The sequence below is a fragment of the Saccoglossus kowalevskii genome, chromosome 22 (assembly GCF_978046115.1).
Source record: "Saccoglossus kowalevskii chromosome 22, keSacKowa6.1, whole genome shotgun sequence".
Taxonomy (NCBI): domain Eukaryota; kingdom Metazoa; phylum Hemichordata; class Enteropneusta; family Harrimaniidae; genus Saccoglossus; species Saccoglossus kowalevskii.
The window spans coordinates 16,194,475-16,218,155 of record NC_140662.1 but is presented as its reverse complement, the minus strand read 5'-3'; the positions used below and the strand labels follow the sequence as shown (position 1 = coordinate 16,218,155).

General features: G+C 42.1%; 2 protein-coding genes across 2 annotated transcripts; both read right to left on the bottom strand.

Moving 5' to 3' along the window:
• Positions 1–1,324: 1,324 nt before the first annotated feature.
• Positions 1,325–1,732, bottom strand: LOC102806618 (uncharacterized). Its single transcript, XM_006825142.1, has one exon. The coding sequence runs from the start codon at positions 1,730–1,732 to the stop codon at positions 1,325–1,327; it is 408 nt and encodes a 135-aa protein (XP_006825205.1).
• Positions 1,733–13,765: 12,033 nt separating this feature from the next.
• LOC144343218 (uncharacterized) lies at positions 13,766–17,122 on the bottom strand. The gene is made up of 4 exons (XM_085495779.1): positions 16,000–17,122; positions 15,196–15,887; positions 14,693–15,061; positions 13,766–14,551 (listed from the first exon to the last, which is right to left on the bottom strand). Exons 1-4 carry the CDS (start codon positions 17,120–17,122, stop codon positions 13,766–13,768), a joined length of 2,970 nt encoding a protein of 989 aa, XP_085351905.1.
• Positions 17,123–23,681: the final 6,559 nt, after the last annotated feature.

Below are 23,681 nucleotides of genomic sequence, written 5' to 3'. Positions count from 1 at the left end.
ACATTTACGAACAAAGTTTGTTTCTACAATGCATTCTGGTATTTTATTTGATTTACTGACTTTCATTGGGGCTTTTTGTAGAATTTACGTTTTGTTTTTACAACAGTGGTTAACAAAAAAGTAGGCACAGCCGAATATTCAGAGTGTTGTCACGCTGCCACGAGCTAATCGCCATTTATTAATGATCATTATTTACAATACAATAGTACAATGTATAAATAACTACACCAAGTGCCCTGTAACCGGCGCAAAAAGCGGTGTAGAAAAAACCAAGGCTAAAAAACCACGTAATGAAGGGGAAAAATAAGCCTGGAAATCTACACCCGCCACATGCCTGAGGGAGGGTGGCGGATTTCACCCTAATATATTCTAAGCGACAAAAATAATGCATGCTACCCAAGAGCTCTTGAAATGCTAGAAAATAATTAAAAAATAAATACACGCTTGACGAGCTGCTGGCTGTGACGTGGCAACGCCTAGACTGACCAAGTCACACAATACACTACCACAAGCCAATGCGGTATGCCAAATGCGCCCTCTAACGGGTGCCACCAAAACATCTATTTCTGGCTTTACTTCGTACCGCAAGAAATAACATGTTTTGTTTTTTACAACAGTGGTTAACAAAAAAGTTGGCACAGCCGAATATTCAGTGTGTTGTCACGCTGCCACGAGCTAATATAGACAAAAAACAGAAGGGGAAAAGCAAGGAAAACCTGAATTATGTAAAAAAACAAAAACAAAATTCAGTACAATATGATACATGGTAATCGAGCACGCCAGCTTGAAAACATAAATATTTTAAATTCCTAAGGACTTAGTAACGCCAAGCATGGCTTCCTTATCGTCTCTCACATAGCCCTCTTTGGCCTTATCAGATCTCCAACGGCCATGCCTCATCATATATCGATCGGATATGCCCACATGTGCGGCTGCTGTAGTGCCTCCTATTCTGAAGGAATGGGTACTAAACCCGGATACGTCCCCCACCACCAGGGACAAATTTGCTTTTGATAATTTCACGAACCCGGATCAATGAGCACCCCTCTTTCCTATAGTATAGAGGCCTGAAAATAAAAACATCAGAACCCACTTGGATCTCAGCTGCCTGTAAATACTGAATTAACTTAGCTTCGGGGCAAGTACGATTACCCGTTTTGGCAAAGTGAACTTTATTGCCTTTCTTGTACTGATCATTTTTACTGCTTCGGATAGTGATGCAAACGTGCGTGTCATTAAAAACAATATCTGAACCCCTAATCCCTATAAGATCACTATATCTAAAAAAAAACCCAGCAAAAGCAAGTAAACATAAACACAGATCTCAGATATCTTTTAAAGAACCTGAATGCTTTAAGAGTTCAACCAGACTGCACAAAATACTTGTTGTAACGGGCTCTTTCTTGATTGGTGGTTTGCCAAGTAACCGTCTGGAGGATTCCACAATGTTCTTGATAAAAGGATGTTGAGTAGGTGACGGCAAACCGGCCAAAGTGTGCATCCACTGAATGCTATAGCATGCCGATTCCACGCACTGTTTCGTCTTCTGGCTATGAATTGCGCCCTCAATCAGACTAGTTAGACATAATGACGCGTGGGAAAGATTGGCAGGAAATACCTGGAAACCGCATCTTTTGGCGAATTTTGCCCATCTACTGAATGCGTTATGATAACTCGTGGCTGTGGAGTCCGCTCTTGATGCTAGTGATATGCTTTCCAATGTTGACACCATATGAGCATTTTCCTTGTTCGTTCTTAGATCTTCCAAGACTCCCAATTTAAACACATTCGTATCTGCTACTATGGAAAATCAGTCGATCAATCGAGCCAAGCACTATTGGCTAAGCCATTGTCATGGCAAACATTTCAAAAAACAGGCTGCTATGGACCGCATTCGATCACTTGTGCCCAACACTATTGGCTAAATCATTGTCATTGCAAAAATTCAAATTGCAGAAAAACTGGCTGCTATGGATCCATCGATCACTCGAGCCAGGTACATTATCTGACGCCATCACAGCAAAAAACGAAAACTTGGACTATTTCAGTCATTTGAGCTCAGCACAGTTATCTGTACTCGGCAAAACATTTAAATACATATTTTATGGCTTGCAAAGAATACAGCACTATCACTAGAATAAAAGCCTGCAAGGCTATGTTTAGACACATTTTCACCTTTGAACTTTACATTTAAAGCCAAAATACGGAAATTTAGCGATTTCCCACCAAACACAGTGTTTGAGCCCCTGCCTGCAGCAAAAATGCTCGAATCGCTTGGCAATTCAATCCAGTCTGCTACGTAAGCAGCGAAATGCACTCCATCTGGACAAATAAATGACCAAAAGTACGCCGATCTCCATAATGGGATCACTATGGTACCCCTACCCCGGCATGATTCCAAATGTCTCACAACTTTACCAATGAGGCATACAGGCGGTAACAACCAATTGTTATCTAGTGACCAATCTTGAGTAACAGCATCCACAGCCTCTGTGTTTGGACACCAAAAGCGTGAATTGAATCTATCGCATTTAGCGTTGTAAGAGGATGCGAACCTATCAACTGAGAAAGGACCCCACTTAATATCTAAAAATCTGAAATACTCTAAGTTAATAGACCAATCGTCTACATCGATGATTTTACTAAGGTAATCAGGCTTTTCATTTGAACTCCTTGGGATCCAATCCAATTCTAAAGAAATCCCATGCTGGGAACAGCTACTAAATATAGCTAAAGCAATAACCTGCAAATCGGACTTCATACTGCCCTTGTGTACAATAGACACTACATTCTGGTTATCTGTAAACCACTTGACAGTACGACCTGATAGTAAATGTACAATACCACACAAGACTTTGTAAACTGCTTGTAGTTCTCTCCATGTAGAACTGAGACACTGCTCTCCCTCATCCCACATCCCATGTACCACGGAATTGTCACATTCAACAATATACCCACCAAATGCCTTGTAAGAGGCGTCGGAGTATACCAGCCTTGTTGCTCTTTCAACGTGCCAGATGGGGCGCCGTTTAACTTACGAGCGTTGTCTTTCCAGAAATTTAGTTCGACAATGGCCCTTTCCGATAATAAAACATAATTATCCCAAGAACTCAAAGGATAGAGGGCGCAATACAGCGCTCTAGTCATAAGTAAAGCATTGTTACCTGCACCCACTCTCATGGAAACAATCTGTCCGGTAACATGAGCCACTTTCTTGGGTCATACAAACCTGGACGTCCGTCGTACGTGAATGTCCGGAATTGGTTAAAATACCAGTGATAGTCACCTCTAAGCGACTGTTGCTTTCCAGCGAACTCCCACGAAAAACCCAGGTATTTGCGATGTTCAGGAAAAATATCGATGTGGTTGTAACCAGATTTAAGATCAAACTTAAATAAAAAATATCCTGGCTTAAGCATCTCCTGAGCAGTTTTCAGGTCTTCAAAGCGAAATTTATTCTTGAAAACGTACAAGTTAACTCGCCATAGGTCCAGGATAAGGCGATTAAATTTCTTTCATGTAATAGTCATTTGCCACTACTGGGACCAGTTTGCAGATTTCCACTTGTTGGCATAGCTCTGCATTCAAAACGGTAATGCCCTTGCCGACCACAACCAGAACAGACTCCCTGTCTGGGTCGCTCTCGTTTCGGCCTTCCATATTCTCCTCTCATCTTCACTGTCAATAGTCAAGTCATACGATACGTATTTTTGGGGTGTACTCCAGCCGTATTCAGAGGTATCTGCAAATAGAATCAATTTCTGTCGTTTTTCGATTAAGTCGATACCTGCAGCAAGATTTTCTTTCATGGTGTCATATTTTGCAAGCTGCAAACTGGACTGCGCCTCTTCTAATACGTCCGCAACTTTGATATTGTGTTTATACTGATCATCATTGGCCTTCCGTTTGAATGTAGGAACAATGCCATATTTTACTTTCTTTATTTCTGCCATCTGGACTTGAGTGAACAGGTCATGCGACAATTGCAACTCGTCTCTTAAGTCATCTTTTGCGAAACTAGAGCATTAATCGACTGCAAAAGTTGCGCGTTATTTTCCCGCAGAAGCTGCTGCACATCAGAGGTAGCTGGCGTCCTCCATTTAGAATGCGCAGGTGACGACTCCAAGTAATTATAGCACTGTCAAACAAAGACCTGAATTTACAACTTTTTGTTTTAAAAGTGTCACATTATTGAACAAAATAACAACGTAGCACCTAGAGTTCGAACAAACGATGTTCTTATCTCTCTCCACTGAATAAGCTAAGCAGGTGTTTTGTGATTGAAAGCAACATGTAGATTACTGTGATATGTACATAAATTAAGTGCGATTACGACAGGTCATTGGCCCATTGTCCTGCTAAACAAAAGGACTTACCTAACACACGTACACTATGACACCCCGTACGGAGCTGCAAAAAACACCTACAACTCTATAAATTCGCAGTATTACCAAGTTACTCTCAAGTCCAGGTACGTTTTTTAAAAGGTTTAATGTTACGTTTTGATAAAATCATTATCCAGTGGGGACTGGTGAGACATTCACGGTATGTTATGCTTACAAAGTTACAAATTAAATACATAAAAATTATCAATTGAATTACTCAGACTCAGTTAGGTTAGGTCTCTCTGGTATGTATAATATACTTGCGCACACTTGCGTTTTCTCTTAGACGGATGAATTTGTATCAAAAAGTATTTATTATTTGAGTTTTCAAAATGTCATATATCGCTGTTTTGGCATTCTTGGCAGCTGCGAAGTGCTGTTTTGGCATTCAGATCATGCAACCTGAATTATATTAAAATTAGGCAAATTAACATGCATTAGATTAAATTAGTTGAAATAAAACCCATCATAGATCAAACTGTGGCGGAATACAATGGATTTTACTCATCTATGAAATTAGCAAAATCAAATAAAGTGTGTTGGTTTGTTTGCTTGCTTATTTGTCTGTTTGTAATTGTAAGCAGGATAACACAATACTTTATTGTAGAAGTTGTTGAGCTAAACAAAATCAATCTATCTAAATCTCGTTTCGTTGTAAACAAAACTGTTGAATTTAATTTATAGCTATTTGCTTCATGCACGTTTTACAACTTTTCTTGATGCATTCAATTTTAGCAAGTCAGGTAGAATGGATTTGATGTGGATTGTAGCATACTATTGCAGATGAAATGGCATATTGTCAGAATTAACAGCTTTAGGAATACCATGTCGAGCAATTATGATGTTCTTAACTTGTGTACTGAGCTGGCTGTTTTCTTGTACAACCTTGCCACTTCAGGTTACTTTCAGTAGTATTCTACCAGATTGTCACAGTGTAAGGCTTGCTTATTGCAATTGAGAAGGCCACCCATAGAACTTACACTGGATAGGGGGTTCTTTTACTGCTAGAATGTGGTAGAAAAGACTAGTACTGAAAATGAAATACACATACACAAAGCTATCGAGTTAAAGCTCCTGGCTTTAATACCTCTCAAAATAATTACAAGAAATAAAGCACAGAAAAATACAATGAATAAAGTTACTAAAATAGGGGATTGCCTAGGGAAGTGTGCACTGGAGATAAATCACAATTCCAGGATGTAGAAATGGGTGTCAGTCAATGGCTTCTGCAACACAATGACGAAGAAATACAGGAGTCTTGCTTGCAGAGGGACGCTGTTATTCTGGAGGGTACCACGGAAAGCAAGAGATTGCAGAGCAGTTCATACAAGTCTCACAGAATGATGATTGAAGCCTGTAACACTTGTCTCACAATATTGCAACAGGAACACACAGGGTACACAGTAGAAATGATGGACCCAACTGTCCTCAGTCTGTTCAATTTATAGGCATAAATGGCCCAGATTCAGGGACACCATCTTGGTTTCCACGTGAGCCTTTATGGCAGTTGCCACACGGCAATGCACAGATTTTTCTCATGATTCCATGCACACTTCTATTTGCAGGGTTTTAGGTAATAAGACAAAAATATAGAATAATGGATGCTGACACAGGTTGACGTAATAACTACCACAGTTCAAAAAATTACCTGTTCCTAACTTTTAGCAAGGACCATCATTCGTTTCATGCTGTTTTTTAGGTTCCTTGCAATTACTGTATCTGAAATTCTACCAAACCTTGCAGTTAGATACTGTGTCCTCAATGTCTTTGCTCAGTCCTGGATGCCACCACTTCTTAATCTTTTTGTGATGTATCATAGTGACTGGTTGCTATTTTGTCATCAATCAACCCTGGAAAACATGAACAGTATGTCGTGATCAAGTGTACATGCATGCCGTCAGATTTACGGGCTGTTATCTTAATGAGCTGTACACTCTGTCATGTATAAAGTGTTGAAAACGCTGAAAACTATTGCCAATAGTACCTTTTCAATCTGCATGTAACCTGTCTCAGTTAGAGACCTTGAGACGTAAGACACTGGTTGACCATGTTCGAGAAGACAAGCTCCTAGAAAGTGCTGTTAGGTCTCTTGACTCTTCAATAACTTCCACTTGCCAGAAGTCCTATGAGTGATCAATTATTGTGAAGAAATTTGGATTTTCCAATTTACCAATGAATTCTTGAAATTGATATTTTGGTATTAAGAGTGTGTACAATGACAATAAAGAACTAAATAAAGAACAAATAAGAAAGAGGATGCTACCCAGTTTAAATCCAAGCAATTAAATTAGCACGAAATACTATTGTCTAAGTGTATCAATGTAATGTGACATTTGCTCACACACGCAAATACCATTGGATATTCTCAATTCGGTTATGTTATGTGCTTAGTTATGTGATAACCAGAACCAACATAAGTTTGTGAAAGTGCGTGTTTTATAATTCGAAACCTTTTGACACCCATTATTCTATTCTGGACCAAGTATAGCCTGTTTCCCAATTCTTCTGCTCTCCTATTGTAGATCGGAAACCTATGTTGCAACTCGTCTGTTAATTGTTTCTTTCCTTTGTAATTCTGTCTTTAGTGGGTCATCAGGTATTTTTCTGTTTTTGCTGGGAAGATTGTTGATGAACCTGAAAGCCAACCAAATCCACCCAAGGTATATTTTATAGAAAATAAAAATTGAGTCAGTCAGTGACAGTGGAACAAGAACGCTGTCAGCATCCTTTATTTCATGTTTTTGTCATATTACCTCAAACCCTGCAAATGGAAGTGTGCATGGAATCATGGGAAGAAACAGTGTGCATTGCCGTGTGATAACTGTCATAAAGGTGATTGACAGGTAATACTTGTTTTCAACTCTGGAAGGACAGTGGGTTCTAGCAGGTGTGCTTGTAATTTACATAACAAAGGGTGTTTACAACTTTGGAAGGAGAATTGGAATCTACCAGGTGTGCTGTTATTTGAAAACAAAGGATGTTTATGATCTACTGAGTTGCCTACGTGACACAGCTGCTAGCATGATCACATTCTGATTTGCTCATGTGGAAACCCAGGTGGTGACACTGAATCATGCCTAAAAATTGGACAGACTCAGGACAGTTGGGGGTCCGTCATTACAACTTGCTTTCCTGTGTGTGTTCTGCTATGATATTGTTTGACAAGTGATACAGGCTACAACCATCATTCTGTGAGACTTGTATGAACTTAGGCGAGTGTTCTCCGAACCCGCCTATTCACATAGTTCATACCCACCATAGACTCCGGTCAGTCAAAATGACTATTTTGAACTGTAGGCATTAATCAGCGATTCTGCTGGTGACGGAGAGATAGAATCCAGGTCAGGGGAAGCCCCATGACCTCAAGATTCTTTCTTTTACCCCTTACGTCACGAACCCACGTGACCGAGGCCACCTGGCAGCGCCACAGGTAGCCGTCCATCACTCTGGTTCCTTTCTCTCCGCCTCGATGACTTAGACCAACCGACGGAAAGAGTGGGGAGGTTGGGGGGACCCGGAGTTTATGGTGGGTATGAACTATGTGAATAGGCGGGTTCGGAGATTACCCACCATAGACTCCGGTCAGTCAAAATGAATATTTTGAACTGTAGGCAGAGTCAGACACCGATAGGTGGCGGGTTTTTCCGAGCAAACAGAAAAAAAAGAGAATGGTGAAAGACTTCCCCAGTCCAGGATGAAAACAAACCCAAAAACCTAAGTGAAGACCCAAGAAGGGTGGTGTCTTACCTTGCCTGTGCTGTCCCCGAAGCAAGAAGCCAATGCTGCTGTGGTGACAGGGTTCAGTGTGCACGAGAAAGCTAGACCCAAGCCAAATTCGGGGGTGATAAGCTTGAAGTAGGACCGAAACAGTTCGCATGAGGGCGTAGGTCGACAGAAACGAAACCTGGGAAGGAAGTGCTAGTGGAACAGACAATCTGCCCGCAAAAATGCTGAGACTTATCGCCTATGCACAGAGGCACCTGCAGTCGTTCGGGCTGGGTCAGCAAACAAGGCCTGACCCGCTACAACAGGGCCTAACCTGAAGAGACCCTGCTCAATAGATTGGGTGTCTCTTAGGTAGTAGTTGATGAAGACGTTCTGCGTTCTCCAGAAGCCTGCCCTGAGAATGTGTTTGAGGGGGGCACCTGACGCTAGCGCTAGTGAGTTAGCAATCGCACGGACCTCATGTTCTCGTACTTGGTGTCTCTGCAAGGTCTGTGTTGAGGAGGATAGTGTATTATAGACCTCCAGTACAGTCGCAGTAATCCACCTGGAGATGGAAGTCGGGGAAGCCGGCTTATCCTGTTTGCCAGGGCCGTAACACAAAAACATGTGTTTGGTTCCCCGTCTAGACAACCTGGTATGGTTCTCGTAGCAACTCAGCGCTCGGACCGGGCAGAGAAGCAATTCCTCCTGATCCTCCGGACTGACAATATTTGTCAGCCGGGGGATGACGATCGGTTGAGGATCGTGTCCTGGGATTTGGTTCTTGGCGAGAAACCCGATTCGTGTCTTTAGTACAAATTGATCGTCCATAAAAGCGGCACAACTGTCCACGAAGGGGTGTGCGTGCCTAGCTCTGACCAGCGCCTTCCTGAGGCGAGGGCCAGTAGGAAGACTATTTTCCACATCACAAATTTGAGTGGTGCTGATTGGAGAGGCTCAAAGGGCGGTCTGCTTAAAGCAGACAACACAGCCGATGAGTCCCAGTTTGTCGGCTCCCTTGTATGGGGTCTTGGCGTCTGGAAAGCAGTAAATAGTCTCCTAATAATAGGACAATCAGCTAGTCTTGTTCCCGTACGTTCTGAGTGGTGGGGGGGGACAAGACTGACCTGTAGCCAACGCTCGCTGCGTAGGACAAACCCACTTCGTCAAACAGGTGGACGAAGGAGCCTGGCCAATAGAGGGATGGTATGGATCAATCTCCCTTCCGCTACACCAATCAGTGTATGCTTGCAGCCTAGAAATGTAGGCCGCGTAGGTGGAATCCCTGTTCGCCCTGGCCAGGAAGTTGGTAGCCCGCTCAGATAAGGCTTTCGTATGTGCGGGTTTACTGAGAGCCTCTATGCGTGTCAGTGATACCTGCTGGGCTCGTTGGTAGTGCGCCGTCTGGTTGGGACGGTATGTCCGGTAAGTCCGGAAGCACTGCTGGCACTTCGACTAGCATTTCCAACAGAAGTGGAAACTAGGCCTTGCTTGGCCAATTGGGTGCAACCCATGATAATATGCGGGTGTGCATCAGTCGAAGTTTTCTCCGGTGCCCGGCGAACTAGCGGGAAGGAAGGAAAGGCGTACACAACTAAGTGGGTCCACGGGGCTAGCAAAACGACCCTGGCCCAGGCTCCTGGAGTCAGCAGGAGTGTTACGTACGTCGGGAGCTTGGCGTTCCGGGGTGCGGCAAAACGGTACAACTGGGGTATCAGCTACTCTGTGTTCTGGAGACGGAGCTGCCCTGACTGTTCCTCACCCCTGGAAGGTGGTGTGCGGTTAGCTCCACATTGTATTCCAGGCACCAAAGGAGGATTTTGTTATAACTAGGGGGTGTCGCATGTAGATGTGCGGTGGCCCACCAGTAAAAATGTCACCTGGTCTAGGAGGCTGGTGCGTTCTGCCTCCAAGGTCTCCAGAGTGCTGGTCACGCATAATAATGTGCTCAAGCAACTCTGCCCTCAGGGATGGATGGGTCGTCTTCAATTGGCAAAGACATGTATGTCCGGTAAGTCCGGAAGCACTGCTGGCGCTTCGACTAGCATTTCCAACAGAAGTGGAAACTAGGCCTTGCTTGGCCAATTGGGTGCAACCCATGATAATATGCGGGTGTGCATCAGTCGAAGTTTTCTCCGATGCCCGGCGAACTAGCGGGAAGGAAGGAAAGGTGTACACAAGTAAGTGGGTCCACGGGGCTAGCAAAACGACCCTGGCCCAGGCTCCTGGAGTCAGCAGGAGTGTTACGTACGTCGGGAGCTTGGCATTCCGGGGTGCGGCAAAACGGTACAACTTTGGACCGTCCCACGACCGAAACAGCCTAGAGGCTACCCACTGGGGTATCAGCTACTCTGTGTTCTGGAGACGGAGCCGCCCTGACTGTTCCTCACCCCTGGAAGGTGGTGTGCGATTAGCTCCACATTGTATTCCAGGCACCAAAGGAGGATTTTGTTATAACTAGGGGGTGTCACATGTAGATGTGCGGTGGCCCACCAGTAAAAATGTCACCTGGTCTAGGAGGCTGGTGCATTCTGCCTCCAAGGTCTCCAGAGTGCTGGTCACGCATAATAATGTGCTCAAACAAATCTGCCCTCAGGGATGGATGGGTCGTCTTCAATTGGCAAAGACACCCATGGAACGTGGCTATCCCCCTTTGCCCGGTTTGCCAAATTCGTGGTACCGGGGCCTTGGGAAGGAGCCTTGGAATCCGGTTGGGGGCGTTTTGGTCTCATCCCATGCTATGGGGTCTGATCCCGAAACCACACCGACCGGGTAGCGTTTGGTCCAGTGGGAAGTGTTGCCTAATGTTATCCCCACCCGGGGGCCTTAAGCATTACATCCTCCGCGGCTGACCAACGTCGCCCATCAACACCGTTTGTGTGCTCTGCGCCCCACTCCGCACTCAGGTGGACAGGGAGAGACTTGCCGACGGGGTTGCTTTGGATCCCGACGCCTGTGATCCCATAAGCGTTGAAGCAACCTTAGGTGGTCGCTTTAGGATCAAGGGGGGGGGGTATATACATCGTATCACTGGGATCGATGATACTCCGCCTCACCCCAAAAGCGTGGCTCACCGAGTCATACAGATGGAAGACTCTGAGGGACCGCCCGGAGTACCGGCTGTATCCGACGCGAGCGAACTGCATCTCCTTTCACTTTAAATATGTGAGAGGAAGCATGTTCGACTGTGCGTCATATGACAGGGTCGGTTCCCTCTGGGGACGCCCGTGGGTCGGTAAGTAAGGAGTCAAAACCCACAGTGGGGACCGGACACAAGGAAAAATTCGTTACCGTTGTACCGTTACCGCGTGACGAAACCTAGCTGGCTGAAAGTAGGGGGGGTCAACGTGTGCCCTGCCCTGAAAGCCCTGCCCCGAGATCGGAGACTTGGCTGCTAGCACCCCGTTGGCATTCAGTGCCCGAGGATCCAGAGAAGTACCGGTGCAATTAGCCTGAGCCTCGGCCACCCCCCAAAATAGTGGGAGAGCCGTGCCTGGGAACGGGGGTTCCCCGGAAGAGACGTGTTTGAATGCAAACATGCTTTCGTGTCTCTTCCTGCTCGCTCCGACTGTGTCTGATCTACCCGGCCTGCCAGGGACGCAATTGCCCTGACAGTCTTTCGACCAAAGCCCTCAACTCGGAGGCAAACCCGGCGCCGTGCGAGGAAGGGTCCACAAAGTAACCCGCAACGAGCCCCATAGGAGGAAAGCCTCCAGGGGCACAGCCTCGCTGCAGCCGGTAAAATCGGGTAAAACACCGCCTGAAAAAACAGACTGTGAGGATGCCCTCCGATCAGTGGGGGAGACTGAGAAAAATATCGGTACCTCTGCCGTTGGGCCTCTAACTCGACGTCCCGGTACATGAAGTACCGGTAGCCGAGCATGAGGACTTTCCACTCATGCAAAACATGCAACTCACTTTAACCGATTTGTTTACTGGACGCGCGACCTTGCTGTCTCAGTCTCAGCGATTTTGATGGCTCTGAAAGAAAATCTCAGGCCTCAGAACTCCAGTGAAAAAAACACACTTTCACGCAAAAACCCCAAAACCCGCACGTAGCTACGACAAAGTATCTTGGATGCAGGTTCTATGCTGGTAAATTCTGAATATAACCACTGTACGGTCGACTCGAAACACGAGGAGACCGGAAAGAAAATGGTAGCGAGCCCTGGTGCTGTCATTACATCTATATATTGCTAAATACATTGTAAATAAAAGACGACATGCATGAGGGAAATGAATTACAGTTGTAAAAGGTGCCGCCATGAAAACCTAGTGGCGCCGGATTTTAATTTCCTTGTTGTGAAAAATACTACACACAAAGGGGAAAACGACACGAGGGTAAAAATGACAAGGAAAACTTATCCTACCAGCTACAATGTCGGATGCCGTGCAGCGGCAACAACCCAAGCTATAAATCCGGACAGGAAAAAAAAGCAGGCGATCCAGCAGAGCTCACTAGATTTCATCTCCACTCGAGGCGGAGAGAAATTAAGAGTGATGGACGGCTACCTGTGGCGCTGCCAGGTGGCCTTGGTCACTTGGGTTCGTGACGTAAGGGGTAAAAGAATCTTGAGGTCATGGGGCTTCCCCTGACCTGGATTCTATCTCTCCATCACCGACAGAATCGCTGATTAATGCCTACAGTTCAAAATAGTCATTTTGACTGACCGGAGTCTATGGTGGGTAATTGAACGTAGTGAATTGCTCTGTGATCTCCTGCTTTCAGCGGTGCCCTCCAGAATACCAGCATTCCTCTGCAAGCAAGACTCCTGTATTTCTTCGTTGTTGTCTTGCAGAAACCATTGACTGTCATCATTAATACATCCTGGAACTGTGAGTTCACCAATGCACACTTCCCTAAGCAATACCCTATTTCAGTGACTTTATTCATTGTATTTTCTGTGCTTTATTTCTTGTAATTATTTCGAGAGGTATTAAAGCCAGGAGCTTTAACTCGATATTTTGGTGTGTGTTTCATTTCCAGTACTATTGTCTTGTCTACCCCTACTAGCAGTGAAAGAACCCCCTGTCCAGTGTGAGTTCTGTGGGTGCCCTCTCATTAGCGATAAGCATGCATTACACTGTGATAAACACATATGAATAACATGCAAGATTAATTCACTCACAAAGTATGGCTTCAATTATCATAAAATGATTATCATAAAAACGTATTTTCCCGCTGATGTGACAGGGAAACAATCCGACTTATAAGAATTCTCAACCACAATCTCCTCTTTTTTTTTGAGAAATCATACTTGTCACAAAACGCTATAACAAAACCAGTATAACAGATCACTTTAACCAGTCCTCGCTAGCTACTTCGCCATTTTAGCTCCACCTGCGTATTTTTATCCTGCCACAGAGGGCGCACCTCGTAAAACCACTTACGAAAATTAATGTAAGAATAAATAATAAGAATTCATGACATCACTTCTCTTTCAAGAGAAAACTTATAAAGTTTCTGCACAGAACATGAATTCTGTTACAAAGGGGATATATTACAAATGAAGAGTCAGTCAGTCTGAACTGTGTCCATACATAGTCCTTAAACTGCTCTACTTAGAAAATCAGCTCCATGGTTATCTGAGCCCTTAATACATTCAACGGTAGATCGGTAGTTCTGCAGAAACATTGCCCATCGCATTACTTTATCATTGATGAATTTAGCCTTGTCAACATACAATAAAGGCTGATGGTCTGTCTGGAGAATGAACTGGGTTCCATACAAATACATCATATACTTCTTTACAGACCAGACGATCGCCAAGCATTCCTTTTCGATATGCCTTTTCATAACTCACAGGGAAAAACTTTCCATCATGACCTTGTAACAACACTGCTGCAATCCCAACATCAGAAGCATCTGTACGTAACCTGTAAGGCTTGTGTGAGTCATGGAACCTCAATATAGGTTTACTGGTTATTACATGAATAAGAGTTCGGTAAGCCTTCTCATGTGCTTCTTCCCACACAACTTTGATGGGTTGGCCATTCTTTGTTAAATCAGTTAATGGTACTGCAATAGCTGCATAGTTAGGTATATGCTCCGTGTAAAATCCAGTTAGACCAAGAAACGACCTGATTTCCTTCTTAGTCGCGGGCCGAGGAACATTTCTAACCTTTTTTACATTATCCTCGTGTGGACTCAGAAAACCTTGACCAACTCGATGACCGACGAAATCAATAACATCAGAAGCTATTATGCACTTGGATGGTCTATCAGCCATCCTGGTGAACAACTCTTTGAGTGCAGTTAAATGCTCACAACAAATGATGGTGTGAACCAAAATATCGTCAACATAACTAACCACCTTACACATCCCACTCAACATTTTTCTGACACCACGGACCAGGGTTGCACTAGAATTCATCATTCCAAATGGCATTTTCAAAAACTCGTAGGTACCATCTGGGGTGACAAAAGCTGTTTTGTGTATGTCCTCCACTGCCACAGGAGCCTGCCAAAAACCCACAAAAGATCCACCTTAGTAAAGTACTTGTCTTTACTGACATCCTGGAACTTATCATCTGCCGTCACCATTGGCTCTGGATCAAACACTGTTACCTTGTTTAGCTTTCGGTAGTCAATACATACATACAATACGATTTGATCCATCTTTTTTGCGTACTATCACGACAAGTGATGCATATGGGGATTCGGTGTATCTTATAACTCCCATCTTCAACATACTTTGGATGTCCTCTTTCAAAGACGCTGTCACACTATATGGCACTGGGTAAGGCTTCGAACTAGGTTCATTGGTTTTCAGTTGAATACAATGCTGGATAAGGTTGGTAGTGCCAGGTAGGTCTGTAAATATTTGCACTAGACAGCTAACTGATTGCTCCTGATCATGAGTCGGGTTCCTGCCATATTTCATGTCAGCTACTGACTCTTTTGACATGCAAGAATTCAGCACCAACAAGTCATCATCCTGTACAGCGTCTTCATCTAAAGAATCTTCATACTAAATGACAGCTGCACTAGTAATGCTCAAGACAGGCAGATTGTCATCAGCTCACTACTTCACTGCTCATTTCGTAGAATATACTTCTTCAGCAAGTTAGCATGATAAGTTTTGTACTTTCCACGTACATTTACTCTATAGTCATTTACATCAATCACACTATCAGTTTCATACGGCTCCTTCCACTGCATTAATAACTTGTTACTATCAGTTGGTAGTAGAATAACAATCATTTGTCCAGGGAGAAACCTTCTGAATTTCACCTTCTTATCATAGTCGTGCTTGTACTGTTGCTGAGATTTCTGCAATTCTACCTGTGCAATTTTCAGTGTTTCGTCCAAGTGCTCTCTTAACTCAAACACATACTGATAACTGTTTCTAATTTCTGGTTCCTCAGTCTCTGTTGTCCAGAGTTGCTTCAAAATATACATAGGACCTCTGATAGTCCTCCCATACATCAGCTCAAATGGAGCAAAACCTGTTGATTCTTGGGGCACTTCTCTATAGGCGAATAGCAATGCATTGATGTAGCGGTGCCACTGCTTTGGCTGCTCACTGCACAAACGCTTCAACATTGCTTTTAACGTACCATTAAACTTTTCAACCAGCCCATTACACATTGGATGATAAGGGGTGGTTGTCTGTTGTCTAATACTCAACAGACGAGAAACTTCACACATACACTCTGACACAAACTGAGCTCCCATGTCAAGTAAAATCACCTCTGGCATACCTAGGCGACTGTACATATCAACCAGTGCTTCAGCTACATCCTCTGTACTGATATGTTTCAGGGGTATTGCCTCTGGATACCTGGTAGCATAGTCTACTAATGTCAAGATGTACTTATGAGGGTGAATAGGACCAACTAAATCAATAGCAACCCTTTTGATCAGCAATCAGTGGCATCTTCTGAAAGGGGACTTTTGCAATTTTACCTTTAGGTACCGTTCTCTGGCAAATATCACAAGATCTACAGAATCTTGTTATGTCACGAGGTATACCTGGCCAGTAGAAATTGCTCAGGACTCTATCACTAGTTTTCTTCACGCCCATATGCCCTCCTGTTACCGAATCATGCGCCACCATCATGACTTGGGTACGCAATGGCATAGGTACAACCATCTGCTTAACAGACCTACCCTGATTCACACGAGGATGAGTAAACTGTCTGTATAGTATACCGCCTTTCTCCAGAAACATAACTTCCTGGTTACCTTTAAACTTAGCTTCCTTCAAGGACCAATATTTACTGAGAGATGGATCGTCATGCTGCAATTTTACTAGCTGAGCCTTATTTACATCTAATGACTTACCCCCGCCAGGTACACACAAAGGGACTATTTTGTTACCTTTCTTAGTCATGGCACGAGTAACCACTGCACAAATTTCTTGCCATTGTGGGTCATCTGGTGCCCTGGCTCCTTCAACATTACCAATGACTAGATCATAAATAGCATCAGGCAAACACTGTGCCTCCACCTCACCAGTGAAATACGGGGTGTCTACATAAAGCTTAGCTATAGGTACAGTACGTGCAGTATTATCTATCATGAGCACACAACAAAACTTTCCAGTGTACTGGTTGTCACTAACAAAGTCTCTTATTACTACCACACCACTACAGCCAGTGTCCCTCAATGTGGTAACCACTTTCTCTCCAATCCTTTTAGATTTAACAGATTGTTGGAAACAGGCATTATGGAATAGTGGTATTCTCTTTCCGCCAGCCAACAAAAGCTCGCCACCATCAATACAAGATTCAATATCAGCCTTAGTTGTGAACTTGGGTTGCACTAAACATACTGCACTAATTTCACTTTCCTGTTCTGCATCACCACCTAAATCAACCACAGCAGCACCGACTTTTTTCACATTAGGCCTATCACCAAACCTTGTTGAAAATCGACATGTAACAGATCTGTGTCCCAAACGGCCACAATTATAACATCTAACCCCGTAACCCTGTGAAGGCCTCACTTTGCATTCTCGAGACATATGACCATACCCTTTGCATTTATAACACTGAACATCAGAATTAATTTCCTGACCACCTGGCATCTGAGATTTTACACATGGGTAGTCGCAAGGGGAGGTCAACTTCCTGTCATGAGCAATTAAGTAACGGTCAGCATACTTAGCCAACTCATCAAGAGTTCTAGGCTGGTTCTCGCGCATGCGTATGGAAACATCCCTGGTACAAAAATCAATAAACCGTTAATTATCAAGTCACATACACCATTAAATGACCTATCCGTACCAGACAACTCAATCCACTTAAGAAAGTATTTTTTTAGCCTGACTATACACTGATCACAACTCTCACCATTCTCGGGGTTGAAATTCATAAACCTCAATCTATAGCCCTTCTCCATCAATTCATATCTTTTTAGCAAAGCTTCTTTAACCAACCCACAATCGGATGCTGCCATATCTGAAAGCCTAGAATATACATCTAAAGTTTTACCAGTTAACAACGCACTTAATGACGTAGCCCTTTTGGATTTATCCCACTCATTGCTTGCAGCAAAACGCTCAAAACGCAACAAATAGCTATTCAACTCATCCTTCCCATCAACAAAAGCAGGAAGCTTAGGTGATTTTGCTAAATCAGTGTACCTACTATCAGGGTTTCTACTTAGAGCACTTTTTAACTCAAGTTGTTTCATTTCTAACTCATGTTTTCGCTGAGCTTCATTTTCTTCAAACTCAGCCTGCTGTCTTTTTCTATCAGCTTCAAGCTGCATAGCCTTCTTTTTCTCTTCAAGCCCTCTCTCAATATCTACCCTTTTGAACTCACGTTCTCTGTCTTTCTTCGCGCTCTATATTCTGTTACGAAATCAAACAAATCTTTACCTTCCAAACCAAGCTTAGAACCTGACTCTATTAATTTCTCCATATCGAAGTTACACCAAGATAATCGAAATAATAATAACAGATATACAATCTCAAATAAAACACCTATATCAATAATACTATTAGTGGCCGGACACGCACGTTCACCGTTTTTTTATAATGGAATTGTACACACCCAAAACTCACCGACCAAGACACACCTTAGGCTATGTACCACCAAATATTAACTATCAGATGTGAAATATGAATTCTAATATTGATCATTATGATTTCTGTAGATTCACTTTCACTTTATTGGGTATAATTACTATTTTTGTAATGTAAACTGTCTACATCTAATTTATTATGGTCGACACTATTAAGCCTATGCAACTTTACAGCGTTATCTGTGTCAAACGTACAATGCTGGCTAATGCTTGATATCAGTGGTTTGAGATCAACTTTATTTACAAACATTGCAAATAGTCAGAAATGCTCAATAATACATAGGTCACAGGCCCGTAGCCAGCATTTTTAAATAGGGGTTCGAAAACAACAATAATGTATTTGATGTGAAACGTGTGAATTTTATATTATTCAAAAAGTGTCCTTGAGCTCTGTTACAGACATTGTTATATTCTCGGTTTTTAATTCAAATGGTTTACTTTGTGTTACGTTGGTAAGTTATTTCACATAACATCTTTGAACTATTTTACCATTTAGAGAAGGGGTCCTGAGCAAGTCCCCACCCACAGACAAACACACCCACACCCTTGATCCACTACGGCAAAATGTTGTACACAAAAAAGACAAGAATGTACGTATCTTAGCATTATTGTCTAAGCATTTTAAGGTAGAATGCTACTCACGAGTTTTTTCGCTCTTCGCAGATGTTAGCGCACATAAAAGTGACACGATTTCATGTTACAATCTGTCTACAATTATTCATTTTAGTATTAGTCAATTTTGAATTATGTAATTTTATTTCTGTACAGGGCCTCAGCCCAACGTACAAAATGTAATGGGTAGAAAAGTGCATAGCACGTTTTAAAAACAATACAACATCCATGTAAACATATGGTACTAAGTTAAGCTGAATTCATATTCGTCTCGTCGCTTGAAAATTTTAAAAGATACAAAGTTGATATATGGTGTGGCAGTTTGTGTAGCGACGAAGTAAGCCCAGATTGTCAGTATTTGCATAATTGTATATGGTTATTGACAAAAGATCAGCCCTTAGATCATTATAAAATGGACATATAAAAACAAAGTGAATTTTATTTTGTACCATGCTAAATTCAAACGTATCACTGCAAAAACTAAAAATGTATTGATCTAACTGTATTTTTGTGTGTCTGCCTTATTCAACATTATATTTATGGCCAAAACAGCGAAAACTCGTCAGTATATATTTTAGTCTATAATTGCTTGCCAATACATCTCCCAGGTTATAATACTACTTTGATTTTTCCGAAAGTACACAGCCTGGGTGATTGTGAAATTGAGGCATGCCACTCTTGCTGACAACAATTTTTTGTTCTTTGAGTAAATATCTCTAAGAAATTTGCAGTATCTACAACTTGTTTTTCAAACCAGACAATGCCGAAACCATATTTGAACAGGAGATTCTTATGTGGGTTTCCCAAGTAAGTCTGCCAGTCTTGTCTAATCGTTTAAGCATGATATAACATGTTTTGGGGTTCCAGCTATTTTTACTTCATGTAATTTTAACCAATATGAAATACAACGCTTGAAATAACCTATGTTGGTTTACTGTAAATCTGTTGTTTAGAAGGCGGTAAAATAATATGCATACAGTGGCAGTTTAGCAGCGGTTTCAATAGACCTCAATGACTACATCACCTTTTTATAAACCCACTAAAAATATAGTAAATCTTCTAAGACAAAAACAAAAAAACATGTAAAAAAATTCATCGCATAGTTTCAGTGCTGAAGCAACACTGTGGGGTAAGTTGTTGGCTGCAAGAAGCGCTTCGACCTATACAACTCGTGATGATAAATCTTTGGCATTTGTTTAATGATCTGTTCAACCCGTTTTTTTTATTACGCTCCAATCTAAGATCATAAATCTTTTCACTTCCAAAATTGAGGGGGTTCTACCGAACCCAACGATACAACCCACCCCACCCCAAACTGCGGGCCTGAGTCAAGAACTTGGTACAAATTAAAACTTCACAAATCAATCCCAGAGTCATATGCGTATATGAAACTTTGGAATCAGTAGATTTAAAGAATAGTAGTGTAGTAAACATATATTCATTTCAGGGGACGAACTTTCGAATAGCGTGATTCGAGTAGGTCTATCAGACGAGTTATCCGAGAATAGCCAATGCGGTGAAATGGTGACTGTAAGCCAAACAAGTCAAGTAGACATTGAGTTGAACTGCAACAGTCCTACTGTTGGGCGTTATGTCAGTGTCCAGCGGATAAACGTCAATGCTATGCTCGGCTTTTGTGAAATACTGGTTATGGCAGAAGGTAAGAAATGTGGCACACAAAAAAACGATATTCTACACAGCAAAATTACCCAGGCTGAGGGCGATATTAAGTATGTTACGCCAAACCACAGTTTTGATTGATGGATTTATGAAATGAACACTATGTACATGTACACACAATCTTCCATATATGGTCACACTACATAGACAAATGACCTTTCCAGGTGACCTTTACAAATAGTATGGCTTTCATCACGATTGCATTAAGATTCGTTCGTCTGATAGTCAACGGAAAGTGAAATAATGTATTTGTTTAATCTACGACACAGAGTTTATAGTCTGTACATTGATCGTGTCTATACGAGTGTATAATCCCCCGTTGCTACTACAGGTAGTAGCGACTATTTAACCAGATACGCTCGTTAACCAGAACGGTGATTTATTTAAGTGATTTATGATGACGCATTTACCCATAGAAGTCCAATACATTTGTATAATTACTATGTTCGCATTTGAAGTTGTAATCATTTTAATATGTGTACTATGATGTTATGTCGCATACAACTTATTTACCACTTCCGTGTCACTGAGAATGTTCTAGAACCGTACTGTGTCTGGGTGGAATATTCTAGATTTTTTTTAGAAACTGGTTGAATAGGTAATAGAACACTGTAGGAGGCAATAGAAGGTAATGGAACATTCTAGAAATTTGTAGTAAGTTCCAGACTCATTATGTATGCTGATGTAATGGTCTATTTATAGACAGTGTGGGTGTATATATAGGGGAGTTGTTCATACTGAGTTCAGATCGGAGATCTCGTTGAATTGTATTAGAGTTTAAGTATCTAATTATTGGAGTAGTGGAGTTTTACCGCGTTATTGTACTTGATGTTTGCAGAGTATAATAATACCAGTACCAGTTGAAACCTCGTCTGTTGGCTCCGTGTTCGTATTTTATCATCGCCGCCAGGGAAGTCTTTCTGTTACTGTTGCCATTTTGGTATTTGAACCATCACACCTGTACTATACCAATTACGGTAATATTACGTCGCGTGTGACATGTTAGTTCTTACATTAACATTACGATAACGACTTTACCTTCTCGACATTGTGAATGTTTTTCCTTTGGGGACGGGGGGGGGCTGAAAAAATGGTTTTGACAAGAAAATTCTGAAATAAATTCATCATGTACACCAATGATAATTTTTATTACCGAATACACAATAATATTACAGTTAAACGATAATTTGCTATGTTCTCTGTATCTTCGCATTTTTATTTGTCTAAAATTATGACTGAAATATTCATTTTAACTCATTTTAACTGAATATTCATTTTAACTCCTTGCAAGAAGGCCTGAACTTTGCGAACTCGCAATATCGATATTGCCGACGAGACATAGACTATTCTGTCAGGCGTTAGTGAGGTCTCACGCCGTTCGGCCGGCGAGGGCACTACTCACGCCTACATGTAAGACTAATAATATGCTTCATATTCTTTGCGGCCCGAGGTCGTGGGGTAAGCCGTACGTTGAGGGCAGCAAAAGCCGTGTAGCTGCCCCAGTAACCAACGCAAAACAATGATGTAACCTTCACCTTATTTATGACGAACAATATTAAGAAGATTGTAACACCGTCAAAACTGTGAAACACAAGAATATACATTCAGAAAATAATAACACGAACTTGCGTATTTATATTGTACCAGTGCTGCTATGCAAATAGTTAGGCAATGATATTACAGCATAGTGCGCCAACTAGTGGCGAGACTAGACGCATCTATCGTACATGTACACACAACATTCAGATAAAATTGTACACGGCATGAATCTAAGCTTATACAAACAGATTGCATACTGTACATGGAATGCGACTTGCATAATCGACTTGCATAATCGTATAGAAAACGACTGAGAATTTTTGATGAGTGTAAACTCAACTACATGAGTGTCAACTCAACTACAAGACTGACGGCGACTCGGCATGTAAACTACGCCAACGATAAATCAACTAAATCGATAAGGCTTCCAAAATAAGTCTAAACATAACAAAGGTCTTCTCAAATAATTCCCTAGTACTCCTCAAACGTTACCTACCTCGTTGGCAGCATAAACAATACTTGGGCAGCGAAAAAGACGAAAACTAGATGAAGTGAAACACGGTTACTACTAGCTGCGGTTCCGAAGCTCTTTGGTGCGACCTACAATCGAATTTCGCCCTAACAATTTCTTTTGGACGTCTTTTTTTTAATTTTGTAGTTGTACGTCGAACATAGAGCTACGGGATCTAACACCGTTTAAAAACAGAAATCTGGCATACGTAAATTAAATCGCTTTTGCTTTCGATTACGATGGTGTGACGTACCTTTGTTGTGAATTGATCGCTTGATGAATAACATACAAACTTTTGTTTGCAATTTGTGTTTATAAATAAGCAATAATTTGTGATATTTTCAAACAATTACCGCGGAAACCAAGCAAATTACGAGAAAACGGCAGCCATTGACATCCCACATTATCTAGTGCAGAATAAATGTAATCTCGTTTGGCGGTCATGTGATACAGTGGTGGAAAAATAAAACTCACTCTTCCCGTTATTCTAATTGTTCCAAGAAAGCAATCACATACAGTATTTATAATTGTATGATTTTTGTTTAATAATAGAAACTAGTTGCATAAACGCAATTTATTTACTGATTTCGGTCACGTGGTACAAAATTATAGGTCTCGCGTAATTTGCTATAAACTCTGGAATACAAAATGGCGTCTTTCGTCTTGTTATTTTTCTGCGACTCGGTGTACGGTAAATAAAGTCAATTTTTTATGACCACCGTCATCATTTCACAGCACAAATATGTTCTGGTCATTGTTTGGAAGTAAATAAACATAGTGAGTACTTTCGAAGGTCTTAAAATGTGATTTTCGCGACAACCAAATTTGGCATGTGGATTTTAACTGGTATTCAGTCGCACAAGGCTCCATAGCCCTATGGGCCGGCCAGAGTCAGTCACGTAAATAATGCGGTCGGCAACATAGGGCTATGATTCCACAGCTAGGTTACTACAAGAGACTGTTTTAGTAACCGTGAGCGAGTCCAGTGAAAGCGAATAATGGCGACTGACTCGATCCTCGTACAGAGCGCGCATAACACCAAAACTGCCGTGCGATAAATAAACAAGTTTAAGTACTAAACGAATCAGGAACAAGTCTAAACAACAAAACTACGGTACATATTAGTATAACCTGTAGTAAAATTCGGAAGAAGACATCTTTTACGTGTACATAGCACGCCGACAAATGAACGAGGTTGAACAAAGCGCGGGAACGC

Coding starts and splice junctions, on each gene's coding strand:
- LOC102806618 (XM_006825142.1), bottom strand. CDS start 1,732: ATGGTGTCAACATTGGAAAGCATATCACTAGCATCAAGAGCGGACTCC.
- LOC144343218 (XM_085495779.1), bottom strand. CDS start 17,122: ATGCCAGGTGGTCAGGAAATTAATTCTGATGTTCAGTGTTATAAATGC. Junction 15,888..15,999: donor CCAGAGAACGGTACCTAAAG/GTAAAATTGCAA, acceptor TGACATTAGTAG/ACTATGCTACCAGGTATCCA. Junction 15,062..15,195: donor TTGATGTAAATGACTATAGA/GTAAATGTACGT, acceptor GCTGTCATTTAG/TATGAAGATTCTTTAGATGA.